The sequence below is a fragment of the Marmota monax genome, unplaced genomic scaffold (assembly GCF_021218885.2).
Source record: "Marmota monax isolate L192 unplaced genomic scaffold, Marmota_monax_Labrador192_F-V1.1 WCK01_AAM20220418_F8-fsc00254, whole genome shotgun sequence".
In the NCBI taxonomy this organism is placed as follows: Eukaryota; Metazoa; Chordata; class Mammalia; order Rodentia; family Sciuridae; genus Marmota; species Marmota monax.
This window is the reverse complement of record NW_026694584.1, coordinates 848,293-859,078: the sequence shown is the minus strand read 5'-3', so window position 1 is coordinate 859,078 and position 10,786 is coordinate 848,293. Positions and strand designations below refer to the sequence as shown.

Below are 10,786 nucleotides of genomic sequence, written 5' to 3'. Positions count from 1 at the left end.
TGGGAGTATTTAACGGTTTCCTTTCATATCTGTGATGCTGGGCCTGAGACTTAACACGGCTCTGTCTCATTTCTCAGTGTCTGCCCGTGGATGCCAGGGTACCAGCGTGACCCACCTGCTCCTCTGCGGGAGCCTGAGCGTGGTGCTCAGGAGACAGGAGGACGGTGTGACGGGAGGTGTCTTTGGAGACACTTGGTTGTGATCACCTTGGTCCCCTGAAGGGTCCAAACTTGGTGTCCTGGCATCTGTCTGAGCTACAGAAGCAAGACTTGGGCTCAGAGGCCCAGAATCCTCAGAGAGCATGCTTTCCACCCCGAGGGACTCCCCTGCTATTAATGTCACTTGAGAGGAAGTGACTCACTGGGACATAACAAGGATCACATAATTCCTTATTCATTAGCAATGGACAGAGCGCTCACTGCCCTCCAGCACAGGGAGATGAAGGCTGAGCTCCTGGGGGGTCGGCACAGCCTGGAGGCCTGGGGGCCCCTGCGGCTCTCAGCTGTCTCAAGAGGCCGGCAACACCTGTGTGGGTGGCAGGCCTCTGGGCTCCCTCTGTCCCCCCTCTGTCCCCACTGCCCCTACTCATCACCCACCCAGGCTCTGGTGCGTGTCCCTATGGGGATGGGGTCCTGCTTACTAACTAGGTGCACTGTGGGGTTCTGTACCCCATGGCCACGCCCCTGGCCTCTTATGGTGTTGGGTGGCCGTCTCAGAACCAGACATTGCAGGGTGTGAAAGCTCCGCTGGTTTTCGGGGTGTACTTCAGAGGCGTGGAGCAGAGTGTGGCCCTCTGATTACCAGCTGGGCTTCTCCTCACTGGAAACCACGGTCTTCCTCTCAAGTCCCTCCATCAGGGGCGTGAGGCCCTATCCTGGACATGCTGGACTGTCCCTGGTCTAGTGGGGTCCTTAGTGTAGGGTGATGCCATGTCACCCCCGTGGCCACAGGACAAGAGCGTTGAGGGGACTGCTGCAATAGCCACATGACCCCAGTCCTCATCGGCTGGTTTGGGAGGGGCCTGGGCTGTGGCGAGCCCTCAGGAATGCATTGATGCTGTCCTCTTGGGAGGAGGGCCTGAGCTAGACATCACGGGAGTGGCTGTCACAGGGTCAGCTACACCTCGTGTCTTGCCTCTCCCACACACAGCAGCTGGCTCTTCCGCTTTCCACCATGTGTAGGGGCCCTTGCCAGAGAACCCACCTGACCTTGGAATTCCAGGTCTCCAGAACTATGAGTCAAAGCAAACCTCTGTTCTTTATAAGATACCCGGGCTCAGGTGTTCTACTGCAGCAATGAGTCAAGACACCCAGTTGCAGCAGGTCTGCTAGAGCCTCCCTTTCTTATCCTCTCTTCAGACCTCCTAGAGAACTCCCAGCCACTGAGTAGAAGAGACTCGCCCACTCCTGAGAGTGTGGAGTAGATAGAATGTTCCAGGAGCCGGCATCCCTTTCCTCAGGTCCCGTCTTGGTTTCCAGGCAGTGTTGCTGACCCTCGTCTTGAGGACCCGTGTCTTCAAGGTTCTGGGAAGCTCACTGTGGGGTGTGCAGAGGAGCTTAGTGTGAGAGATACCCATGGGTGCTGGCGTGACATGACCCAGGCGAGACCCAACTTACAAGGGGGTGTGGTGGCAGTGTCAGCCTGGGGGTCAGCATTTGTGGTAAGTCATGTTGGTCCTTCTCCACTGACCTACACTGCCTCAGCATGTGATGTGACTCAGCATGTGATTGACTGCCAGGACTCCATGTCACCCAGGACTGTCACACACTCATGCACCTGGGGGTATGTAGGTATGGGGGCAGGCTTTTAAGGACAGACAGCTAAGGTAGGTGACGGTGGTAGGCCGAGTGGCTACGCGTCTGTCACTGGGTAAGTGCTGGGTGCACAGTATCCCATGAAGTTTTATTATTCCTGAATGACAGCATCGGTATTAATTAAAAAGGTCCACAGATAAAATGCATTTTGGGGAGTAGTTTTGGCTTCATTATTTATTAAACTTGGCAGACATTAAGTTAGTATTTTCATTTTGATATATCCCCTCGGGTATGCACCACGAACTAAAATATAATCTAAATATAAAGTACTCTGGTGCTGTATGCCATCTCTGTACCTCACAACACACCAGACACCCGCGGCGTCTTACAAAGTCCACTCTAAATATGAGGGTGACTCCCAAAGCCAGGACCGGGGTCTCGGCATCTGCTCCTAGTTCCATGGAGCTTCCCGTCACTACACCTTCCCGTGCTGGTCTCTAAGAGCAAGAGCACTTGGTGTTTAGGTAGCACCATTTGCAATAACTCGAAGGGCTGGGCAGCCTTGAACACCCACTCTCCTGACGACTGTGAGAGAGAAGCTGACTCAGAATGAGTGGCCCTGAAACTCACAGTCAGGACGGATCCCAGGCAAGAGCAGGAAGGAACCCGAGCCACGCTGGCTGGCCGGTGATTGAAGGATGCACACGGCCCTGGCTGCACACCCAGGGGCACCCAGTGAGTACCTGGCACCCAGCATGGGCAATTCCTGCTGCACCCTCTGAAGAGCCAGCCGCTGCAGCGCCGAGCTTGGCCTCTCTGGGTTTGTCTTTAAAGATGGCAGAGACGCCAGAGTGGGGCTCCCTCTACTCCACCCAGCAGTGGGCATGGGACTGGGGTCCCCCACGAGGAGGAAACTGTGCAACAAATAGGTACTGTCTCTGTGGCTCGTGTGGCAATTTACATGCCACCCGCACCCTGCACCCGCTGCTTCTGTCTGTCCAGCGATAGGTCTGCTTCTGCCACATCCCGACCGCCCCATCCACGGCGAGGGTGATGAAGAAGCGGCTTGCCACCGGCACCAGCATGGGACAAGTCTCCTCTCTCAGAGTGAAAATGCTGATGTACAAATGGTTTAAATTACTTTGAAATTTTAATCACAGACATTTTCCCACTCAACATTCCCACACACGTGGACTCTCCTTTTTTGCACAAACGCTGTACAAGCCGTCTCGCTAAACCTCGCAGTTCTCCTGTATACACATCCACACCCTCTTCATTAACCCCCGGGGTCTCCAGGGCGGTCCCAGACCAGCTCTCCAGCCCAGGAAACGCAGAGAGGAAAACTGTCTCAAGGAGGCTGGGGGCAGCCGTGGTAAAGGGCAGGAGTGGGAACTGGACAGCTGCTTCTTCTAAGCTCAACTCAGAAAACACAACACCGACGAGGGCAAGGGCCAGAGGACCTCGCTCTCTGCCCACTGCTCTCCCAACGCGCCAGCCTGAAGCCAGGCCGTCTGCAGACCCCAAGGGCAATCAGGATCTGGCTGGCTGGAGTTCAAAGCAGAGACTTCAAACCAGCTGGTCACCACTCAGGGCTGGAGGGAGGGAGGGCAGAGGGGACAGCCTCAGGCTTTCAAGTGCATCAGAAGAATCAATGTCTTTCCTTTTTTGTAAAGAAAATCTGTAAATGATAAGAAATCCTGGCTTAGAAAAATATAACCTTCTAAAAACTTCTATCTGAGGACGTTCCACTGCAGAAGAGTCAAAAGGGTGGCGAGAGTGGTAAGCAGCAGCGGCCAGGCTGCAGCTGCCGGTGCCCGGCTGTAAGGGTGGCCGCGACTGTCCTCAGGCGAGTCCTCTGCTCGGGGCGAGGAGGAGGCACACTGCACCAGGGGCATCTGGTAGGAGGTGGCCCTCTTCTCCGGCCTGTCTGGGCTGGACCCGTCGCTGGGCCTCTGGCCGTTGAAGAGCAGGTAGCGCCCCCGGGCATCCTGCTCCATCTTGAAGATCTCGTACTCCGTGTGAGGTAGCTTGATGCCCAGGGCCACGCAGCCGTTGGTGTGCGTCACGTCCTGCTGGATGCCCACCTGCCAGGACCCCTCGGCCCCACACTCGTTCCCGTTGAAGACGTTGAGGAGTGAGGCTGTGGCCGCATCCATGGGGGTGACCTTCATGTGATTCACTGTGGAGGAGAGAGGAGAGCTTGTAACTCCAAGGGACAATACATGGCGGGGGGTGGGGAGTAGGCGCTCACCCAGCAAATGCTGGGGACGCTCCATCCCAACCAAGCCTCAGCTCCCTCCCCGGCCAGCTGGCCTGGCAGTCCTGAAGCACTCTCAGGGGGGAAGAGTCCCCATGTCATCTGAGTGGGAGTCACAGGGAAGACAGCCACCCAGGCCACCCAGGCTTCTAGGTCCCAAGACGGGGCGGGGGAGCCCAGTCTGACTGAAAGCAGACTCCTCCCTATTCCCCAAAGGACCAGCACTGACATCGTCTTAGGCAAGACCAGCCTCCTAGGGAGGCTCCTTATTAAGGATGCGGGGACTGCAGGTCATACAACTGCTACACAGCTATACATGGGGGGCTTGAGCAACTTCGGAACTGGGAATCTTGGGGGTCCTGGAGCAAACTCCCTGTGGATCCTGAAGGGTGACTGCACCCCGCAGGGGTGGCCAGGAAACAGACCACCCTCAGGCGCAAATGCAAAGCCCAGTCTGTGGCTGAGCAGGCTTCTGGGTTTAGCATCAGCCTGTGTGGGAGACTTCTGAGCTGTCTGTTTGGGAGGCAAGAATATTTAATAAAAGCTGGAATTTTGTTTTGATGAAAAAGTGTTGCGATGTCTAAAAGCGTCAGATGTCTGTATTAGCCTCAGCATCTCATGAACTAACAGCAGGCCCATAAGTCGGGCATCTAAAGTGAGTGAGCAGGAAGAGAAGGCACAGAAACCCCGGCCAGTGGCGAGGCTCTGCCGGCTGCCCCAGGGGAGCAGCTCCTGTTGGGGACACAGAGGTTGAGGGGACTGTGGGGAGGGGTTCTTTCTCTCAGCTGGCCCACCGCCTCCTGTGCTGGGGGAGCGAACCTTTCTCTCTAGCAGGGCCTGGGTGGGCAGAACATGTTAGCCAACAGCTCTAGAACCCACAGGGAGGCCCTCCCAGGTGGCCGTGCCTCTTAACTGGCATGACAGAGCTGACACTGGATATTCAAAGAGGTTCAAACTTAAGTCCTGAGGCCTCCTTGTTAGGTGACAGTACCTGGCCTGAACTCCCCAGTGCTGATCCCACCGCCTTCCCCAGGATGACCTTTCACATTCAGGGCCAGCTTAGCTTGGAGGTGACAACTTTGAGCAGTTGAGGGTCACTAACAGTCACTCCTTGTTGCCCACTCAGCATATAAGCAAGCACAAGGCTCTCAGGGGGACAGCTCAGGATGGCCACAAGGTGTGTGGCAAAAAGAAAACGCAGATTGAGTCTTACTGGCAGTGACAGCCTCTTGGGCCACACCTACAACTGCCAACCTGGTGTCACCTCTGCCACCCTGGAGCCCACAGGACCAGACCCAGCACCCGGCCCTGCTGTGAGCAGGAGGGGCTCGGGGTGTTTGAAGGTGGCCTTCTGATTTGTCCCCAGCATCCCCAGCAGGAGAGGCCCCACTGAAGCCCGGTGACAGCACAGGCAGCCTCCTACCTTTGAACACGAACTCGGTGCCGCCCAGGACCCTGGAGGAGAGCACACCGCGGCTGTAACGGCCCCGGGCGTAGATGGTGAAGGTGGGGTGCTTGCACACGGGGTCCGAGTAGTGGTAGTAGTGTCCCTCCCAGGTGTGATTGTTGTCGTGGAAGATGAAGTGGCGGGTGAGGAAGAGGACCTCCGGGCGCACCTCGCAGCGCTGGCTCACCCACTCCCCGTGCAGTCCGATGGTCAGCTCGGCCTTGGGGGGCAGGATGGGAGGGTGGTGCTCGTCCGACCGGTAGATGATCCGACAGGCGATGCAGGCGTGGTCATGGTTCTGCGGGCAGGAAACCAACGGGTCTCAGAGACCGCTGAGCTCCCACGCTGGGTCCCCATCACTTATCAGGCAAACTCCCCAGGGGCACCTGGAGCCCGAGGAGAGGTGCGGGTGTGCTGGACGAGGGTGTGTACAAACGTCCGGCGGGCAGACCTGCCTAATGGCCCAGCTGTGACAGGGGCTCTTTAGGCTCCTAGCAGGTTTCCAGACCACAAAGGATGGCCACAATCACAAACCCACAACCCACAAGTGCTGGCGGGTGCGCGGCAACCGGAACCCTTGCATCCTGCCAGTGGAAACGGCGCGGAGTCCTTCAGAACAGTGAGGTGGCCACTCAGATTGGCCGACAGCTACCAGGCGAGAGCAGCGCCCTGGATGCGGACTGGTATACCCAAGGGACCCTGGACGCAGACTCAGATGCTGAAGGGCCCTGGATGCTGACTGGTACCCTCGAGGCTCCCGGGATGCAGACTCAAAGGCCTGAGGAGCCCCGGACACAGAATCGGACGCTGAGAGGCCCTGGATGAGGATTCAGATGCCTGCGGGGCCTTGAATGCAGACTTGGATGCTGAGGGGCCCTGGACAAGGACTCAGATGCCTGAGGCACCCTGGATGCAAGCTGGTATACCTGCGGTCACAGCATCGTTCACAGGAACAAAAGGTGTGCATCAATGCCCCATCCACAAATGGACAGAAACCAAGTCGGGCCTCTATTCACACTGAATATCGCTGACACCTGCTAGCACATGGATGGACTTGAGGACACGAGCCAAGGGAAAGGATGAGCCTGGAGCCGTGAAACTCAGAGGCAGGAGTGGATGGTGGCCATCAGGCCTGGGGAGGACGGGTAGGTGTGGGGTCTGCTGGGCGGTTTCCAGTCAGCAAGATGAAGGGAGCCCGGGTTGGGAGTGGACAGGGCTGCACATCATGGGTGTAAGGAATCCCACTAACCTGCATTCTTCAAACCGTCAAGAGGGTGTGGACATCAGGAGAGCGGGTATGGCCCAAGCCCCAGGGCACCTCCGAGCCAGGGCCTGACTTGCCCTGGACATGGAGCGGCACCCACAGGGTAGTCCCAGGCCCATGGGGCTCACAGAACACCGACCTCTGGAGTCATGCTGCCCTCTGACCAGGGCTGCCGCGGGTAGGGGAGCAGGCCACTCCTGTTCCCGGGCACCTTGGCTCCCCAGCCCCATCAGGTGTCTGCTTGAGCCCAGCATTTGACTCCCCTAGTCAGAGACCCAGTCAGCAAGGCGGCTCACGACTGGGGACGCTGCTGTTTTGGAGAGGGTGGGCAAGGGTAGAGGTTCCCAGCTGTCCCCTCCACGTTCCCAGCCAGCAGCTCTCTGGGCTCAGGAGTGGGGACTCCGCATTCCTCAGGTGAGCTGAGCTGCAGGTTGGGAGTGTTCCTTGCTAATGTGCTGTGGCCCATGATGACCATATTCACAGGCAAAGTCCTTGCTGCACCCTGGGCCTGGGTGCTTTGTTGCCGTGGCCTCCTCGAGGGTTCTGAGGACACAAGGGAGAACTCACACTGCTGTGCAGCCCGAGCCCAGCAGGGAGCTGCCCTCAGCAGGCCACGGTGAGACACAGGGAGACCCCAGGTATGGCCCACCAGGGCAGTTCAGGCCAGGGGCCAGCCATGGCTTCATGGCTGTGGCCTCGGGAGAGCCTCTCACTTATTAAACCTCCTCCTTCGTGCATTACGGTCACTTGCATAACTGCCAGAAAGAAGGACTTTCAGGCCAAGGTTCTCACACAGGATACCTGCTTGGGGTGAAGCCCAGGTAAGCGGCCTGCTCCCCATTCTGGGCCACTTTCAGATGCCTGTAAGGTGAATAAATACACTGAGTTAAGAGAGCAGCGCGAGGGAGGAGCTCTGCCCTTACGCATTCCCCTAGTCAGTTACTATTGGCTGCAAGTTCTGAAATGTTCACCTTCAAAGACAGGTTCTGACATTTAAAGTCCAGAATGGAAGGTTAACGAAATGCCTGTCATGCCCAGTGGGGGTCCTGCACTTCCATCAGGGCTGGGACATCTCGGTGGCCTGCAAAGTCCTCACCAACTGCCTGTTGTCTTGGCTCCCAGTCCCTCACTGGCCAGAGAAACCCAGCCCAGAACTTGCACTCAGCTCACTAAGATCTCACAGGACAGGGGGGATCCTCTCCTGGTTCTGTTCACAGAGACATTTAGGGTGTACAGGGAGCAGCACCTGGCCAGGTACCACCCGTGCGGGCTGCCACATTCTGGAAAGAGGAGCCACATTCAGTGGGAGCAAGAAGGGCAGGGCCCCTGGGTTTAAGTCCTCCACAAGGGCCACGGGCCCTCCCTTCTGGCTCACAGCCAGGTACGCGTGCTGGCCTCTGTCCCTGCAGTCCTCAGGGGCTGCCTGGGCTTTGTCCTTCACCCGCACCACCCCAGCCACTCCCCACAACTTGGTCTTCTGTCTGTGATTCAGAAGTTTAAAATATCAACTGTGCCTACTTCGTTTCTGGCCATTCTGGAAGATGAGCGTCTCAATCCATGGAAAGATTTGGTTTTCCCGTCAAATACCAGTGTCAACTGAGGGAAGGCTCAGAAGGCCGCCTGGATGGGGAAGAAGGGATCTTAGCTCTGCAAGCAATGCTGCTGGTGGTGAGGCTAAGGCCTCTGGTTCTGTCAGGAGAGGGGTGGTAGACCCGGCTGTGACCCAGGCTGTCCAGAACAGCACCATGCCTGAGTGCTGTACTTGGTGCTTCAGAGGATCTCTGCTTTAAAAGTGACAGGCAGGGGTCCTGAGCTCCAGATGAGAACCTGGCTGGCCAGTGGTCATTTTAGGAGGATGCTGGTCATGGATGGTGCTTCTGTTGGTGGAAGAGAAAAGCAGCCAGCCCTGGCTTCCACCAGTTGGGTCTGGGAGTTCAGGTAGTACACAGGGACAAGGAGGACCTGGCTGGTACGTGCTGGTCTCCCTAAATTCCTTTTGCTCCTTTGGTTTCATTGTGGTAAAAAATGCCTAATCAGTGGCACTGAGTGCGCTCACGCTGATGGGCAGCCCTGGCTGCCCTCCCTCTCCAAAGCTCTGCACCTTCCCCAGCCGAAGCTCTGTGCCACTGAACACTGCCCGAGCCCAGCCCACTGCCCCACCCACTCGTCTCTATGAATCTGACTACTCTGGGTATCACTTATGAATGCGATCACACAGACACACAGATTTTTTTGGGGGGTGGGATGGGGACTGGCTTATTTCATTAGCACAATATCCCCCAAGTTCATCCAGGTTTATTGCCTGTGTCACAATATCCTTCCTTTTTAAGGCTGAATAATGTTCCACTGAGGTGTGGAGTGGGGGTGATGGAGGGAGAAGAGGACAAGGGGGAGGGAGAGGTGGGAAGAGAGGGGGGAGAGGGAGAGAGGCAGAGGTGGGGAGAGGGAGGGAGGGTTGGGGGGAGAGGGAGAGAGGCAGAGGTGGGGAGAGGGAGGGAGGGTTAGGGAGAGAGAAGAGAGAGAGGGAGGGAAAGGTGGGGAGAGGGAGGGAGGGTTAGGGAGAGAGGAGGAGAAAGGGAGAGGGGAGAGAGAGGGAGAAGGGGGAGGGGGAGGGAGGGTTAGGGAGAAAGGATAGGGAAGGGGAGAGAGAGGGACGGAGAGGTGGGGAGAGGGAGAGAAGGTTAGGGAGAGAGAAAGAGAGAGGGAGACAGGGGGAGGAGAGAGGGGGGGAGAGGAGAGGGGGAGGGGGGGAGAGGAGAGGGGGAGAGAGGGGGGAGAGGAGAGGGGGGAGAGGAGAGGGGGAGAGAGGGAACTTGGGAGGGAGAGAAGAGGGAGGGAGGGGAGAGAGAGAGAAGGAGGGGAGAGGTGGGGAGAAGGAGAAAGGGGAGGGAATGGGGGGATAAGCCTTGTTGTCCCTTTGTCTGCTGACCGACAGCCACTCAGCTCCAGCTGTTGGCTGCAGATGTGCAGCCAGGAAGCTGGGCACTGAGCACCCGAGTGCTGGCCTTCGACCTTCTGTGTTTGCCCCCAGAAGCAGCACAGCTGGGCCACAGGTCACAGGGCTGTGTTTTTGAGAAAACCCTGGTTGTCTGCTAAGAGCCACCCTGAGGGGCAACTTGTGCCCCCAACTGGTTCTACTTCTGTTTCCCCGATGACCCGAGAAGTGGAGCAGCTTTTTGTGGGCCTCTTGGCCACTCGTACATCCTCTTTGAAGAAGGTCAAGTCCACCGCTTGTTTTTAAGCTTCTTGGTTTTGGGGAGGGGTTGCTGACAGTTTTCTGAATGACCCTTCGTGTACCATGAGGAGCCTAAGATGTCAGAGATGATGGGGTCCCTGGGCCTGTTTGTGGGTGCTGTCAGCCAGGGCCCAGGTGTGGCTGATCACTGGCTTGAATAAAAACTAAAGAGACCTGCAGGACAATCCCCGGGAAGCAGACGTGAGGCGGACACCTGTGTCTTCATACTGTGCCTTCCTTAAATAGCAGCCTCTCAAGACTGGCAGGTGGAAACAGAACGGCCTGTGGAGTGTCGAGCGAACATCTCTGCCTGTGAAATGTCATCTGCTTCATGAAATGACTCTCTGGTTTTTATCCGTGCTATGACACGATTCTCAGTGGGAGGTGTCCTTTCCCAGGTTCACTGAGCTGGCATCTGCAGGATCCCATTCCCCTGGATGCTAGACAGGGCCATTTAAAGGCAGAGTTTCTATATGCGGAGTATTCGAAGGTTAAAAGCAGAGAGTCAGAACATGCTTCCTAGTTGCTATTCTTCCGCCTGCTATAAAAAGCTTTGATGCAGGGGCTGTGGGTGAAGCTCAGTGGTAGGGCACTGGCCTAGCATGCTCAGGGCCTGAGTTTGATGCCCAGCACTGCAGAAAAGGAGGGGGAGTTTCATTTGAAGCGGGGAGGGAGAAGGAAAAAGATCCCTATGTAAGAAATCTCTAAAAGGAGAAAGCAAGCTTATTCTAAAATCAAAACCCACACCTTCCACCCTCTAGGTGAGTGCTGTTGTCAGGCAGGGTGGAGTCTGCCTCTTCTGCTGGCCTGACCCTGCGTACTCCCTGGT

The 10,786-nt window shown here is 56.9% G+C and overlaps 1 protein-coding gene across 1 annotated transcript in view; it reads right to left on the bottom strand.

Annotated features, from left to right (window-relative positions):
• Positions 1–2,885: 2,885 nt before the first annotated feature.
• Positions 2,886–10,786, bottom strand: part of Apcdd1 (APC down-regulated 1) — a 33,433-nt gene continuing 25,532 nt past the window's right edge. The window contains exons 4-5 of the mRNA XM_046421450.2: positions 5,435–5,756; positions 2,886–3,933 (exon numbers count right to left, since the gene is read on the bottom strand). Of these exons, the coding sequence (XP_046277406.1) occupies positions 3,485–3,933; positions 5,435–5,756 (771 nt within the window). The 3' untranslated portion in view covers positions 2,886–3,484. The remainder of the gene's footprint in view (positions 3,934–5,434; positions 5,757–10,786) is intronic.